Source organism: Centruroides vittatus, unplaced genomic scaffold (assembly GCF_030686945.1).
Source record: "Centruroides vittatus isolate TY-2023 unplaced genomic scaffold, ASM3068694v2 scaffold_1152, whole genome shotgun sequence".
In the NCBI taxonomy this organism is placed as follows: Eukaryota; Metazoa; Arthropoda; class Arachnida; order Scorpiones; family Buthidae; genus Centruroides; species Centruroides vittatus.
Window position 1 is genome coordinate 1,620,520 of NW_027122670.1, and position 18,013 is coordinate 1,638,532.

At 29.1% G+C, this 18,013-nt stretch overlaps 1 protein-coding gene across 1 annotated transcript in view; it reads left to right on the forward strand.

The window, feature by feature from the left end:
* The window catches only part of LOC136986583 (dihydropyrimidinase-like), a 22,153-nt gene continuing 4,140 nt past the window's right edge, over positions 1 to 18,013 (forward strand). Inside the window, exons 1-14 of the mRNA XM_067284166.1 lie at positions 1 to 98; positions 5,403 to 5,446; positions 6,990 to 7,072; positions 7,145 to 7,218; positions 7,291 to 7,401; positions 7,647 to 7,808; positions 11,240 to 11,382; positions 11,456 to 11,524; positions 11,603 to 11,723; positions 13,316 to 13,472; positions 14,894 to 15,035; positions 15,113 to 15,196; positions 15,274 to 15,453; positions 17,901 to 17,987. Coding sequence (XP_067140267.1) covers positions 5,420 to 5,446; positions 6,990 to 7,072; positions 7,145 to 7,218; positions 7,291 to 7,401; positions 7,647 to 7,808; positions 11,240 to 11,382; positions 11,456 to 11,524; positions 11,603 to 11,723; positions 13,316 to 13,472; positions 14,894 to 15,035; positions 15,113 to 15,196; positions 15,274 to 15,453; positions 17,901 to 17,987 — 1,440 coding nt within the window. The 5' untranslated portion in view covers positions 1 to 98; positions 5,403 to 5,419. The remainder of the gene's footprint in view (positions 99 to 5,402; positions 5,447 to 6,989; positions 7,073 to 7,144; positions 7,219 to 7,290; positions 7,402 to 7,646; positions 7,809 to 11,239; positions 11,383 to 11,455; positions 11,525 to 11,602; positions 11,724 to 13,315; positions 13,473 to 14,893; positions 15,036 to 15,112; positions 15,197 to 15,273; positions 15,454 to 17,900; positions 17,988 to 18,013) is intronic.

Sequence of the window (18,013 nt, forward strand, 5' to 3'; positions counted from 1 at the left end):
AAAAAGTGTAAATGCTAGTATAGCATTATAACTATCGTCCTTGCTAACACTTCCAACAACAGGTCAACAGGATCTACCAGCAGCTTTAGAATAATCAGGTATATACAGTATAATATAGCTCTAATACTTTCTAATTATGCCGGCAATAGTACTTTTACGTTGTACAAAAATAATTGATAATTTTAAAAAAAGCATTTAGATGTAATATAAAAATATAAAAAAAGACTTTACAAAATTCAAAATAATTTTGTGTTTGCTACATATTTATTTTTAAGTAGTTTCGTGTTTGATTTTCGTACAATACGAAAATACCGAGGTTGAGGCCGAAGTTTTAAACGCGAAAACGTGTACGTGGGACGTTCAGCGCCCTTTCCTGTACGCCTAGAAGTTTGACAATGGCGTTTGGAACGTCCAACACGATTCCACTCACTTTCCAAACGCTAGTCAAACTTCTAGGCGTACAGGAAAGGGCGCTGAACGTCCCACGTACACGTTTTCGCGTTTAAAACTTCGACCTCGACCTCGCTAATGAAAAAAAACTTTAATTACAGTAAAACCTGTCTAAACGGAAAAATTATTCGGAACGGAGCGATTTTCTGTTTAAAAATAATAATAATAATAACATGTTCAAAATGGAAACTTTCCAAACCAGAAAAAATATTCGGTGCCGTACGATTTTAGTTTGCACAGGTTTTATTGTATACAGTAAAAACCTGTCTAAAACGGAAAAACTGCTACGGTACAATTCTAGTATACACAGATTTTATTATAACCTCAACGTCTGAAAGACTTTATATGACTTGTTTAATTAAATTTTTTTTAAAAAATTTGTAAAAATGCGAGAATAATTGCTTTTATTGATTACCGTATTTTACGGACTATAAGACGCATTTTTTTCTTCGAAAAATTGCCTCCAAAATTCAGGTGCGTCTTATAGGTATTTTTTTTTAAATTGCTTAAAAATTAAGGTGAGTCTTATAGTCCGTAAAATACGGTAATAGTGTTTCAATTTTGGGAACAGCCTATAAACTACGTGGGAAGTACAGTACGTTCTCGTAAATATCGCGTTTATAGAAAAATTATTGGGCTGCAATTTGAAAAAATTGTTGTCGCAGTAATTACGTGAATAATATATATATATATATATATATATATATATATATATATATTGTTTAAATTGTATCTTTTTTACAAATATATTTAGTTTATTATTTTACGTTTTGTGCCAATAGATGGCGCTACGTGTAAATCAGCAAATCGAATATAGAAATTAATTGATTTATAGAAATCCAATCGATGTTTTGGGGTGGGATGTATGACATTACCTAAGTTAGAAGTTTCTAAACGTAACTGCCGAGTTTCGTAGCAATTGGTCGAACGGCCTATGAGTATATAGCAAACAAACATCCTCATTTTTATGTATATAGGTTAATAAGACAAAATTGTTAGCATCATCCATTTTGACAAATAAATACTTTAATAATTTTTTCATTTATTTTTTGGATCTTAGTTTCAATGGTGCACCCAGAAATGGCCAAGAGGCACTGGCGCCCCCAAAGTAAAAGGAAAACAACACTAGTAAATTCTTCAAAAATTTTTTTTTAATTAAACTCATTTTTTATTTATATGATGTCGTGTCTTCTATTAATTATGAATTAGCGGTCACATAAGGTGGAAATCTTATTGATGTTTGCATTAAAAAATTTTTTATCCGTTCAACTTTTCTCCCCCGAGAATAAATTTTGAGTGTGCCACTGCCTAGTTTGGCTGCAGCATTTCCAGTTTTGCCCCATGTGGTACATGGTAAATTGGAAAATGAAAAATTTCTGGGACACCTTCTTTCCTTAATGTCCTAAGAATGCGCTTATTTTGCCTAATGGTTAGTCCAGCCATGGAAACAACACTTTTAAAAAATGGGTTACAATAATACTTAAAAAGAAAAACCTGTTTCAATTAATTTTTTAAATCTGAGTCCACTTGTCAAATGGAGCTATCAATCAGAGATAAATCCTAATCTATTATCCTTGAATTTTAGCTGTCTGGGTGATGATAAAAGTCATTTATATAATATCTTGTTTACAATCATTTACTATCTTAATCTAAATTATAAGTAGAATATACAATAAATTCTTGCTCTTAGGATCTAATTGGTTTCTAGAATACTGTATTTACATAGAAACAATGATGATCTTATGTTGTTTAAAACTGCTTTTATGAGATACAAGAGGGCAATACACCCTCCTGGACTCCATCTGGAAAGAAACCAAACTCCATTCTGAAAATAAAGTTTTAATTACATAACACCACATAGAGATGACAAAAAGATACTTAAATATGATATTTCACATCAGTGCCGTAACTAGGCAGGTGCAACAGGTGCACCTGCACAGGGCCCACTTGGAAGGGGGACCCAAAATGCATGTATTTGTTTTATTATTTTCCCAAAACTAATTAATTAAGGGGCCTAAATGCAAATTCTTGCACAGGGCACAAGAATGGCTAGTTACGGCACTGTTTCACATAATTGTAATTACAAATTTATATCGGATGTAAAAATGACAATCTTTCTTGAACTCTTTCTACCTTGTGTGGATTGAGTTTATAAACAGGGTCATCACAGTTTTGGCAAAATATTGTGAATGGGGCATAATGAATAAGGAATGAAATCTGACTTATCTGGACCAGACCACTTGTGAAAATTGTGGAAGATCCAACCCAAACTGACATCAGGATCCTCAAATTGGAAAATTGATAAGATATATATCCAAAATGGTTAATTTCACAATATAACAATTAGGATATAGTAGAATCCATGTTGCATTCTAATATAATCTAATTGATGAATTGTGAAATCTAAAGTGTAAATACATTCATGAGTTACAAGCTTTCTTAAGAAGTTTTTAAACCTGATTTTATTAAAAATCAATTTACTTTCGAACTTAATTATTTAAAACTTTGTCATTGTATTCTGACTGAAGCATCTAATACATTATATCATGTTGTTGTTCTATATGTTAACATATTTCTTCATTAACTTTATTATTATTTTTGTTTTGACATCTAAATCTGAATTTCATGTTTGTTTAATTATTTTTAATTTTTATGCATTATTTTTGTATATAATTTTTTTCACTTTGAGATACCTCATAGAATGCTTATACTACATTTAGGTAATATTGACGTTTTACAGAATACTAAATAGCCGAATAGTTCAATTAATGTTAACTTTCTTAAAATTAAAATTTAAAAAAAATTTTTAAAAAGCAGAAAAATTTATAAAACAAAATCAAATCTAAATTTATTTTAATTTATCTTCTGTGCAAAACAACACTAAAACAATTTCTATAGTCATTCACAAAAGAAGTTTCATTAAAAATAATTATAAAAACTAAATACTAAATAAATTAAATCAAACCTAAAAATAATACCGTATTTTACGGACTATAAGACGCACTTTTTTCTTCGAAAAATTGCCTCCAAAATTCAGGTGCGTCTTATAGTCCGCAGCGTCTTATGGGTATTTATTTTTTTTAATTGCTTAAAAATTAAGGTGTGTCTTATAGTCCGTAGCGTCTTATAATCTGTAAAATACTGTAATTAAAATTCTGACCTTTACACCAAAACCAAAATTAAAAATAAAATCAAAACTAATTAAAATTAAGATGTTTTTTTAAAACCCATTTAAAAGTTGTTTTGAAATTTTCAATTGTAAATCAATTTTTAAATTTGTTATTTGTGTATGGTGGTGATGGAACATTTTGCTTTTAATTAATATACATATAGATAAAAATTGTTATACAGGTTTAGTTTTTATATTATTTTTATCTGTATTCTGTATACAACCAATGGTTATTATTCAAAAATCAAACTTAAAGAATAGTTGCTATGGGAGCAATTGAAATCATCTCTTCAACTCCAGGTCAAAAATGAAGTCTTTTTTCTGTCTCTTATCCCTACACAAAAACCTTCCTTTCCTTTTGTTGGCCCTTTTCGTTAATTCAGGCCGAGTCCACAGAGAAAGTTAACGGGTGGTCCTTTCAAAGAATGAATTGTAAATCCCACTTGTGACCTACTTACACGCTGCTTCTATGTAAAGTGTTGGTTTCAGTTTCAGTGGAGATGGAACATTTTGCTTTTAATATATAAATATACAGATTGGTTTGAGAAATACTATCTTAATTTGAAAAAAAAAACTATAAACTTAACACCTGGAATCATGTATTTTATGAAAAGAGAGCATACCAAAATTCCTTTTTAAGAATTTTGCTATGCTCCCTTTTAAAAGCTTTTTCAATAAAGTAATTTTCTCAAATATAGAATTTGATACAGAAAAAGGATTTTTCTGGAAAAAAGCATTTGATTTGATTTTTATAAGTAGTAATTCACTCCAAATCTTGCAAAATATGCAAAAAAATTATCTTCAAATGTATTGTTTGATCATTCGAAAATTATTTCTATATAAAGCACTTGAAAATAATTTCTGATTTTTGTCTTTTGCTTCAAAAATATCAACTTGTATTAAAAACTAAAAATTTTATGTATTAATTACATATGTGTGGGGTATGTAGGTGTAGGAATAAAACTTTCAAGAATTTATTGTGAAGAGGAAGTGATTTTCATTAAATAGAATATATAGAACCATTATACAATTAAATAAAGAGGATATTTAAATAAAAAATACAGTTGAAAAAGAATTTAATTATTTGTTAATAAATAATGTATAAATAAAATGTAATATAAAGTAATATTGAAAATATTACTTTATATTTAACAGACTTTTTGAATTCATAAAATAATAATTAATTTTAATTAAACTTTTGATGATTTTATGAATATTATCTACTTTAAAAAAATTATATGTATTTTCAAAATTATTTACTACTAAATCCAGTTAGCATAAACTAAAATGACTGCTGTAATTATCTTCTTCAATATGGATTGATGAAGGTGTAATTTTATTTTTTTAATCTACTTTTCATCTTTCAACATTTTTTCCCCTTTCAATATATTATTATTTTTCATAATAATTAAATCATAGCATTATTTTCTTTTGAAATATGAAATGTTTTACAGAAAAACAATTTGATTTTTATAATATCTGCTTGATCTGAAAGGTTATATAGATTTGTTGAAGACTTATTCTTTAAGAACAAAGGACATTAGATATATTATCAATTTTATTAGAAATATTATCCTATTTCTTTGATTTTAAAGATAATTTATATCTTAAAAAAATATTAAATTTATAAAAGTGATATTTTATCATATTTGTTAAAGATAGCACCAAACTATAAGAAAGATGAGTTAATTTTTTGAAAATTAAATCTCCGATGAATTTTTACACAAGTGTTGATTCTTCGGCTATAATAATTAAAACTGAAATGTTATTTATCATTCATTAGATTAATCCAGAAAAAGTATGGAGAGTAATAAGAAGACTAATCAGGTATTCAAAATTTTATAACTTTTTTATATTTTTTTGTAATTATAATTTATTTTTAAAAATCGCTACCTATACGACTGAATTATTATATTGAAAAATTCAAATATTTTATACAAAGATGTATCAAGGAAAGAGACTGTGCCCCAAGTGCTAAATGAGAAAAGGTGCTTTGAACCTTTCCTAATAAACAGAGATTTTATGAATTTTCCTTCTTAATTAAAATGTTGCCAGCAAAATTTACATGTTATGCTAGTAGTAAATTGGATATTTTAGAAAAATAACTGCTGTTTTATTTGTCATCAGTGTATATTGTTATAACATGCACAATGAAGACTGAAAGATTGTTTAAAAAAATGTAATTTATTGAAATGAATATATAATCTTATTCAGTTTGTCTTACTATCTGTGATCTTCACAGTAATGGTGCTAGGATTTTCATTCTGGGAGGGCAAAGGTGAGATGGAGTGAGGCAGGTGTTAATTGCACATTTTGTCAAACTAATTTTTAAAATTTAGTAATTGATTTTCAGGAAGACATATATGGTAGTACGCCATAGTATAATTTTCGCTTAGTCATAGTTTTTCAGTCTTTCATTCATTCATTTGTTCTTTCTTACTTCTAGAACTTTCTATTCTACTCTATTCCCTTGGGTGGTGGGAGTCAATTTGTAGAACCACGTGAACAAAGAAAGGAAGGCTACCTGAGGACACATTTGGAGAAAGAGAATACTTTTTCTTGGCTGGCCTTCATGAAGTAAAGATGGAGATGATAATGCTGAGTGTTGTCAAGTATCAGTGAGACTGATGAAATTGAACTGGTATGAGAAAGATTTATGAACTTATTGAAGTCACAACACGGCGAGTCTCAAATGTAGAAAAAGAAAGATGGCGACTAAAAATCAGTCCAAGAGAGTTCCATGTGGCCTCTCACGGAAGTTGTGTAACGTTCGTACATCCCGGATATTCAATTCTTTTCTGTTAACTATCTTACTATTTCTTATCTACCCTTTCTGACTTCCTTCTTCCTTATTATGTTAGTTGTAAGGATTAGTTATTGCATTACCCAAGCTTTGTTCCTTGTATACCTCTAGATATTTTGTCATAGTCCCACCGACTTTTTGGATTTGTGGGTGACGCCATGTTACTGTTTGTTGTTTTTCTGTTGAAATCCTTAAGAACCCGTATCTTTTCCACGAAAATAAATACTTTGTTCCACCATATGCTGTAAGTGGTTCTTTATTCGGTGTATTCGCCTTCGTCAGTTAACAATATTCTCACTTTAACTTCACACATATAAGTGTAAAAAGTATTTAGTGAAAACATATAATTATTTAGTAATTTTAGCAATCAGTTCATATTTAAAGAAACTTCCCCAATAATGGTCAGCATAGGTAGACTTGAATTAATTATTTCAGGTTGGGCAAGGAGATTTTAGGATATAGTAACTTTTTTTTTTTTTATAGTGTAGATGTGCAATATATATATTTATGATAAGTCCAAAACAACACAGAACATAGTTTTAACTTTTTTATTTTAAATATTTTCAGAAATTACTGATTTCCAATGGTATAATTACAAATGATGATGCTTCATTTGAAGGAGATATCTATATAGAAAATGGGATTATTGAGTAAGTTTTGTAATTTTAAAAATATACAATTGTGATTAATAATAACAAAATGGTATATTAATTAAATTTTAGAAAAATTGGTAAGAATCTAAAAGTGTCTTCAGATACAAGAATCATAGATGCCAATGGAAATTATGTAATTCCAGGTAATTGTTATTACTTATGTAATATATATATTATTAATTTTACTAAATTAATAATTTATTTGAATTAAACAGGGGGTATTGATCCTCATACTCATTTCCAGTTCCCTTTTATGGGATCAGTAACTATTGATGATTTTTATTCTGGAACACGAGCAGCATTGGCAGGAGGCACTACTATGATTAGTATGTTTGCTTTAAATCAAGTTTTTGTGCTTTACACATTAAAAACATTAAGAAATTTTTACGATCATTATTTAAAATAGAGATAATGTTTGTATTGTTTCAATAAAATGTTAGATTTTTCTATAAAACTAATTTTAATTTTCAAAATATAAAGTTGATTTTGTTCTTTTAACTTATTATTTTTGGATCCATTAAAAATATTAAAAATTATAATTTTATATGCATTATCATTTTGATTTTTATAGTGGATTTTGTAGCAGAGAAGGATTCTTCTTTGTTGGATAGCTACAAAAAATGGAGAGGTTGGGCTGATGAGAAAGTTTGTTGTGATTATGGTCTTCATGTTGCTGTTGCTTCATGGTCAGATCAAGTTGCAAAGGAAATGGAAATACTAACTAAAGAGAAAGGTATTTTGTAAAAATTTATTTTAAAAAAAAAGGCAACTTTAACTGCAATTTTATATTATTTAAAATACAGAATACTTAAATATTATATGAAAAAATTCATAATTTAAATTTCTTTGTTAATTTTAATCAATTATTTATGCATACTGGCACTCATTGCCATGATGTGGGGAAAAAACAAATTACAAACATTTGAACCATCACAGATTACAAGAACAGCATGGTATAATACACATTCTTCACTTACAAAAATTAATATAATATTTATTAAAGCAATAATTGATATTTTTGCTTAATAAATATATTAATTTTTTGCCAAGCATTGCCAAGTTTTATAGAAATAAAATAAACATTGTTAAATGTAATTAAATACACATTGGATTATAAATATTGACTTTCAAATATACTATTTTTTTTTATTAATTTTATTTTTTGTGGATTCTGTAATAGGGAAACACTGCTAGATTAGGAACCATCCAAATATTATGCCAGCAGTTTATGGGGTGGAGGAATGGGAAAAAAAGGAAAGCTTTTACTGATGTAACACTTGAATGGTTCCTTAATTATTAAATTTATACTTTTGAAAATATGGAATCTGAGAAGTGTCCCCCTATTATGCTTCTGACACTGTGTTTTCCTGGCAAACACAGAAACCTTTTCTTTGATTGTACTTTTCCACATGTTTGTGGAATGTGCATGAGCAGCTATGTATGGGGATGAATGTGGGCTGATGAAGGACGGAAAGTTAGAGAGAAAATATCTGGAAATAATGCACTCCACTATGCAGTGAAACATAAAAAAACAATTTATTTATAAAGGTCATTGCTAATTTACAAATGTAGCATAAATGAAAGAATCTATTCTATAAGTGCATTGAACAGAGAGAGAGAGCATATACAAATTTGGACACGTCAGTAAATAACTGGATCAGTGAGAGTTGGTTTTGGACGTCCTGAAGGAAGGAAGGCAAGTCTCCTGCTCGTTTATGGTGGGTCCTGAATTCAGAAGACTATAATAGTAACATTTACAATGGGTTTCGATTGATTATTTGTTAGTTTGGAGCAGCTAAGGTTTGATGAAAATGGTGGGAGGTCGAGAAGATAAGCGGTGAAGCACAGCAGAGATAGGCAGACTCTGTCATCTTCCCTTTTCCTTTTATTCAGGGTCCTCCCCCTGGAATTCTAATGCCCATTTTTGGTGAAGTTGCCGATTGCTCCAATCTGTAATTTTGTCTCTAGTTCCTTTGATGAGTAGTGTTCAGAAGTTGTCACTCATGGAGGAAGTACTATCCATGGGAAAAGTTTGAATTATTGAATTATGATAAAAATTGCCTTTTTAAAAAACACTATGACACTAGCTCAAAGTTAAAGTTGTGTAGTGCCATCCGTTACGAGATGTTATTAAAAGTATTTAATAATTAATAATATAAAAGTAATTTACTTTTATATTATTATGGTAAAAAGACAAAAGGTTTAATTTTGAAGGTAAAAATGAGTTTTTTAAAATATTCTAAATACCAATGAGCAAATTATTTATTGCGACATCGTCACAATGCCAGGCTGCAATTTTTAATTTATTTAATTTAAAATACATGCTCTCCACATCAAATTAGTAGTGGCTTGTCCCTGCACATCATACTTTTCCTTTAACAATAGAGTAGCGCCAGTCATCTATCTAACATTCTTTCAGGGAAAAATTTATGAATTGAAATAATGTGACTTCTGATTTGCATCATATATAGTTAATCGAGGCCCCTTCACCTAAAGTTTTCATATCTAGTCTCGTCTTTCATCTATCTAGCTCCGTTCTCAAGATTAAGGAAGGACAGGTGACAGTGCAAGTTTATAGGTCTACAATTTTTTCAAATTGCAATCTAATAACAAGTAAAATTTTCATCAAGTCCACCTCCACTTGAAATATAACACACAACCCCCTCTATCTCTCATACCCTCAAGTTCAATATTCCAAAATTTAATAGCATCAGTGCTCCTTATATACAAGTTATCATGCCAAATTTCCTTTCTTAATCTTTACCCAATTCTGAGATATTAAATGGACTAGATGCCAATATACACATCCTGGGGAATTTTTTTTTTACTTTTTTGTGTTCAGGAAGTATCAAAACTGCAAAAAACATGGAGGATCAAATATAATATAATTACAATACTCATGTTATGTTATAACAGCTGCAAAAGTAAAAACAACGAAATACAGTGTAACCTTGTTATAACATTCTGTCCCCATAAGGTATGTTATAAGTGAAATATGTTATATATAAAATTGCCATTTTAAAACAATGGCACTTTAATTTTTATTACCATAATATACATACCATATGCCAGTTATAATAATAGACATATTTCTTACATTCTTAAAGTAATTTTACAATTTTCTGTAGAAGCTAGAATCTTACCCTATAACAGAAATGTATGTTAATAGAAAAATTATTTTCTATTAACACAAAGGATTCTTTTGTATTTCAGACCTTATTGACTATTCACATGAATTCATTCATACGTGGAATTGCCTTATACAGTATAACCAACCATCAGTGTCTCCTCTCGAGGGTAGCCTTCCTCTTCCAATCAGGGCCATCTGGTGGTAGGAAAAAATTAGCGACCTCCAGTATATTAAAACCAGGTGGAAAATGACTTTGGTAGGAATTAGAGCAAGATATATGTTATTAAACAAATACAGGCCACTAAAAATCACTACATTATAAGCAAAATGCACTACATCATAAATGGGTAAAATTGCACATCATTGGCTGGAAATAGGAAAAATATACATTATTGGATGAAATGCATCATAAAGCAGTACATTATAATGAGGTTATAGTGTAGAATGATTAAATGAATTAAAGTTCATTCTGTCTTTATGTAGGTTATTTTTCTTGTTCAAACTTAATTTATTAAAGAAGCCTAAAATGAAAAGCAGGCTTTTTAATATGTTTGTAACATTTCCTGTGTGTTGTTATATTCATTCACAACATGATATATTGTTACAAAGAAACAACCTTAACTTTTAAATAAATGTAAATTTAAAAATTAAATAAGTGGTCATCCGTTATATATATTTATATAAACAGTTTTTGAGCCATTTCTGACCTCCCTCCCTCCCTGCTGTGTATAATGATGTGTTTTTGCAAGCTTCCTCCCCTTTATGTATACAGTACATCAGCTCTTGGATCCGTATTGACATTGAAGAAATGACTAAAAAGTTCTGCAAGTATTTTGTAAAACAATTTATTATCTAGACTAGTAAGTAGGCTTAGAAGAACAAATTTGTATGACACTAACAACACTAAAGCCTGTGTATACAATGCCTTGATCCCTCCTCCCTAAACAGTATGTATAATTAATGGATGGTCTCTGAAAGAACAATATATTTGTTATAATGTATCATAAAATATTATTTAAAATTTTTAATTTTAGGTATAAATTCCTTTAAAATATTTATGGCATATAAAGATATATTAATGCTAAGAGATGATGACATATTAAAAGTTTTTGATACTTGTAAAAAGATTGGTGCAATAGGAATGGTGCATGCAGAAAATGGTGATATTATTGATGAGGTAATAAATTTATAATAATTAATATTTACAGTAGATTATTTGGACCTAATAACTGTTTTTTGTTTTATAACAGAATGGTAAAAAGTTATTAAAATTGGGTATAACCGGACCTGAAGGACATTTATATAGTAGACCTGAAGAAGTATATATGCATTTTTACATTTAATAATAATTTTAATATAGAATATATTTTTTAAAAGTTGTTTTAAACTTTTTTTAGGTGGAAGCTGAAGCTACTTATAGAGCAGTGGTTTTAGCAAATCAAATGCATTGTCCCTTGTATGTTGTTCATGTCATGAGTAAAACATCTGCAGACATTATTTTAGAAAAAAGAAAACAAGGTAAATAAACATTTATATTTTTTCATGCCATACACGATGACAAAGTTTATATGACTTTGACATATGTTTTTTAATCACTATAACTATATATGCCTATCTCTGACCATTTTACCAGCTTTCCTTTTTAATTTTTTGCATCTATTTTTAGTTCTAATAATCTTGATTATTAGAACAACAAATACTGATAGTAATCTACATCTGTTACTCATTCTATATATTTACCCAAACTATGTTAAATTAGACTCTGTATTAATGCAATACTAATTATATGCAGATTTTTTTTCTAAAAGCAACATTAGATACACTTTCTTTCCACAGGTTATTTTTTATCTGGCTGCAATTTGGAAAATTGTAGACCTATAAATTCCCACTGTCATCTGTCTGTCCATCCTTCCTTCCTTAATCTTAGAAAGATAGATGTTTGTATATAGGGCAGAAAGTCCCAATTAACTATATACAAACTTCTGGTCTAGACTGGAAGACATGTGACTTCAATTCCAAAATTTTCTCCAGTATAGCATTACAAAGATCAGTGTTCTGTAACTGGTGTACCATCACAAGGTGAAAGGTGTGACATATCTATCATTTTACATGCAGTAGAATCTTGTTTTAACAGATTGCAGAACAATAGATTTTTTTCCCCAGGTCCCACCAAATCAATGTAACCTTGCCTCCTTTTAACAGATTCGTAATTTGGAATAACAGATTTTTTCTAGCCCAATCTATTTCAAACTTTGTGTTTTTTCAACATTTAATTAATAATCAGATATTTTTGTAAATTTATAGAGTTCAATGATGAACTTGTTAGCCTACATCTGGAATATGAACAATTAAAGAATTGTACAAAGAGTGTCAGTGGACTGAGAAGTCACTAGACTCGGTGGCCTTGCTGAATTTCAGCACTAAACATAGATGCTGGTCCAAGTGTATTGCCAAAATTTAGCAAGGCCATCAAGTCTTTCAAAGTCATGAAGACCTTCCTGATGAGTATCAGCATAAACAAACAGGTGTACTGTACATGATGATGCTAATACCGAGTGGTTGTTGTATTCAATAAGCAGAAAAGCAGCATCAAAACAAATCAAGATGGACAAGTATTTTAACAAATAATGTTAAGTGAAGTGCTAATGCGCATATGTAATTTCTTTTTGTACTTAGAGTATATAGTTTCCTTCAGCTTTATTGTACACACACGTGGCTTAATATATGATCTTGTAACATTGTATTTCTATAGAGTAAAGAATAGAGATCTCAAGAGACTAAATACTGTAATTTCAAGTACAGGTATTGCTTATATGTAGGCACTTAAATAATGGATATTTTCCCGGGTATGCAGGAAATCTGCTGTTCTCAAAATAACGGATTTTCAGAACAGCAGATGATTTTCAGTGGCCCAAGCAATTCATTAAAAAGAATTCTACTGTATCAAAATAAACATCTCGTAAGAAATACATTTTATACATAGATTATACCAACACAAAATTAAATATTTAAAGCTGTTTTAATTATTAAAATTTTTTGTAGTTCAATAACAATTTAGATGCTATATTAATATATAATAACAATATATTATTAAAAATAATTTATTTAAGGGTGCATTGTTTTTGGAGAAACTCTTGCAGCTAGTTTGGCAATTGATGGAAGAGCCTACTTTGATAAATGTTGGTATAAATCAGCTTCTCATGTTGTATCACCACCTCTTCGACCCGATCCCACAACTCCACTGTATCTTATGGATTTATTATCAAGGTGCATTAATTTTTCTATATTATTTTCATTATATATCATTGCTTGCTATTCTGTTCAATTAAGACTATTATAAAGTTCAGTTCTTAATATAATTTAATGAAAAATAAAAGTGCTAAGTTAGATTCAGTAGTATTATCACCATCATACTTACGAAGAGCGGGCCAAACATTTGGTCTCCAATTCAAATGAAACTTGGTGAGCACATAGCTCAGTTCCTTGTCCAAATAATAGGGCCCACTTTTCAAGCATTTTCAAAAAACAATTTTCAGAGGCTTGAGTGTTTAGCTCATAAGTCTTTGGAAGTTTTACTTTTTGTTGTAATGGCAATGACTGAGTGGAGAAGATGCTAGGCATAGGAGCTACATGATGTAGGTTTTCACAATTAGAATAATTTTTACATATATATATTAAAAAAACTATTATTTACCATTATTATTTCTAACATTTAAAGCTTATAAAATAAGAGATTAAAAATACATGATGTCATTTCCTGTTTAGTTAAAACAAAGTCTGTAGATTTAATTCTTATATGTCTTAAAAATTTTATTTCTTCATGTTAAAGTTCAGATATGGTGATATGTTTGTTATACTTCAAATATAACAATAAGTGCATGAGGAAATTGTCCATAACATTAATAATTAGGGTGGATAATTGCTGCATTTTTTAATTTTCATATCAGACTTGTCTTTTTTGTCCATCCACAGTAATGTCTGAAGCTTATCTGTTTGTGTTAACATAGTATGTAACCACAAGAGAAAATATCTGAAAAATAAATATGAAGAAATGAAATTTCATTTAACAATGTAAGAGTTAAATCCAGAGACTTCTTTTTTGCTAAACAAGAAATGACACAATTTTTAATCTCTTGTTTTATAAGCTTTAAATGTGAGGGATGATAATAGTAATAATAATGCTAATGATGTGGTAAAATAATAAATTATTTTGTTAACATAAAAAAAATGAAAATGCAAAGGTTCAAACCTACATCTGGCTTCTCTCAAACTTGATTAATTCTTCATGTGGTCTTCAATTGTAACATAAAGGCATCTATAGTGATACAGCATCCCACTGCAGATGGAATGCCTTTGCATGGTTTTATTATAAGCCAAGGGGGGACACTTTAATGCCCTCTGCTTGCATTGTGCATTGAACCATCACACTATAATCATTTCCATATCTGCATGCCAAGTTTTGCAGCAATACAACAACGCCTTCTTGGTATGCTAATTTTTATGATGAGTATTTAATAATTTTCATTCAATTTCATTTTCTTCTACAATATTGAACTCATATATTAAGCAATTTTTTTTAAAAATAAAATTTCTATCACTTCTAATGTTTTTTTTATAGAAAAACAAGTGATAGAAATTATTGATGGTTGTCTGTATATAAATATCAATATTTTCATTTTGTTTCTCAGTGGGGCTTTACAAGTGGCAGCAAGTGACCATTGTACCTTTTCACTGGAACAAAAAGCAATGGGGTGTAAAGATTTTAGAAAAATTCCTACAGGAATCAATGGAGTTGAAGATAGAATGTCAGTACTTTGGGAAAAGGGAGTGGTAAGAAAACGTTACAAAACTTTTTAAATAACTCGCTATATGAAAATAATCTGAACAATTTTAACATTTTTTTTAAGATGACTGGCAAACTAGATCCATGTCAGTATGTAGCTGTAACCAGTACAAATACAGCTAAAATCTTCAACATATATCCTCAAAAGGTAAAATAATTTCAAATATTAAAAAATTTTTAATATTACATATTGATTTTGTAAAAGAATAAATTTATTGATAATAGGGACGAATTCAAGTGGGTTCTGATGCAGATATTGTTGTTTGGGATGGCAATAAAACACGTACCATTCAGGCAAAGACTCATCATCAGCAAGTTGATTCTAATGTTTTTGAGGGAATGACATGTCATGGTGTTCCTGTTTATGTTATATCAAGAGGAAGAGTAGTTGTGGACAATGGAAAGGTAAATATAAAAGCTTTTACTTTTTTTGATTTGATCCTATGGTTTTTATTTCAATTTTTTCCAAATAATAATTTGGATATTAATATTTAAAACAGATATACAATACATAAATATATATTTTGTTAAGTGAAAATCAATATTTTTTCCTCAATTTCTAAACAGCTAAGAATAAGATCTATAATTCCAATATGTTTATAAAAACATTACAGATTGACCAGATTGTACTAAGCTTATTGAAATTTTTTAAATACAGTAAAATCTCTTTAAAATGACCATCCAAAATACTTAGGAAAATGATAATTTCAACAAATGATTTTGTCAAAGGGAGTGATGAAAATATAATGGAGACAGAAAACTGTATATACCTGTAGTAATATTTGTCCAACAGTAATACTTAGTATGTACAATACGGTAGTTTAACAGTAAACAGGTGATACAAAAATTAGTATTTTAAAAATGTTATTGATTGATTAACACTATACAACAAGAACATTCATTTATTAATGCATGCAGTCTGAAATGGACATGTGCTTTATGTTTTAATTGTTTTTGACCAAACAGAAATAAAATATTAAATTCATCTTATCAATTATCATTTCATCTATTCCTATTAATGGACAGATTAAATTCATTGGCTTTGTTACATTATATAAAATTTGCTGTTAATATCCACAATAATATGTTAGCCTATGCTTTATTACAGTAGAGAGTCGTTAATCCGAACCCCAGTAATCCGAATCGCTGGTTATCCAAACGATTTTCATTCGGACTGTGTCGTGCCGAATTGAAGGTTTTTGATACTAGATTTATTTCTAAAGTATAATTTTCATGTTTTTATATTCTTCAATATATTTATTTTGTTTGTACAAAATAAAGAAATAATTTTTAACGATACAATAGCCTCGATTATTATAATAAAAATTTTCGTTAGGCTTAAAATCGACAAAAATTCAACACAAAGCAACACGCAACAAAGAAAAATTTGAACATCGGACAGGTTAATATATTTTTTCGTACACAATCGGTTATTCGAACAACCCCAGTCCCCAATTGATTTGGATTTACGACTCTCTACTGTATTATGTATAATGAAGACATATTCTCCACAACAGAAAAGATCTTGCAGCTTGTTTCATAAATCTTGACCAGGTCTATTTACTTAAAATTAATGAAGGAAACAGACTTTGGTAATGGACAGTGACAATTTGAAGATTCAACAAAATCCAACAATTTAATTTTCCAGGCTATTATGAGATTTTATAAAAAGAAAAAACTTTTGCATATTTATTATAATTAATAATATAAAAGGCTTAATTTAAGGGTAGAGCTGAATTTTAAAAAAATATTGTAAATGCCAATAATGATTGACTCATTCTCTGAGTTAATGAAAATTTTAGCCTCCCCATCCCCTCAAACTTTAAAAATGAAATTTGGCATGGTAACCTGTATATAAGGGGATTAATTAATTAATCTTTTTAAAAATTAGAATAAAGACTAAGTCTGCCCAAAATGGGATCACCTTTTTTATTTTGTGTTCCAAGACAAACACTTTCCGGCGACTGACCTTCCTTTTTAGGTTACTTGTCGCCGGAAGGTTATTAAAAAGTCCTTTTAAAACACATAAGCGTCCAATTAAAATTACAAAAAATTTCTTAAAAAGGAACTGGTGACATAAAACAGACGTCTTGCTTACGTCCATCTTGCCTTTATGTCACCAGTTCCATTTTAAGAAATTTTTTGTAATTTTAATTGGACGTTTATGTGTTTTAAAAGGACTTTTTAATAACCTTCCGGCGACAAGTAACCTAAAAAGGAAGGTCAGTCGCCGGAAAGTGTTTGTCTTGGAACACAAAATAAAAAAGGTGATCCCATTTTGGGCAGACTTAGTCTTTATTCTAATTTTTAAAAAATTTTTTCTCCATCGGACGAAAATTCAATGATAATTAATCTTTATTCCATCCTGAGATAAAATAATGCCCCTCCAAAGAATTTTTTTATTTAATGCTTTTTTGGGTTAAAGGGATCTCAAAACATCCTGAGGACCACATTTGACATAATTCCAATATTTTCTTGTTATATGCCAGCCAGAAAAATAAAGGCATTCTTGAACTTTTTAAAATTTCAAGAGCCCTGCCAAGATATATTAAATGATCTGTAAATACCGTACATTGAAGATGGGGGAAAAAAGATTGTTGCATTAGGCATGACGTTCATCTCAGTGTGATAGGCCCAACATTGTACATGCCCTATTATAGAATTAAATAGAACAATTAGTTTGATTTTGATATTATATGAATGATAAATAAAAAAGCTTTTTATGTTTGTAACTTACATACTTAATTTGATTAATTGCACCAATGATAAATTAAAAATTAAATAATTTGTATTGCATTGTCAATCAGTTAATTTAGTGACATTTTTAATCTGATTACGAAAATTCTGAACAGCTGAATGTTACTGCTGGTTCTGGTCGTTTCATCCCGACTCATCCATATTGCCCTTATGTGTATAATCGTCTTCAGCAAAGAGATAAGGTAAAGATTACTGGTTTCAGTTAAAT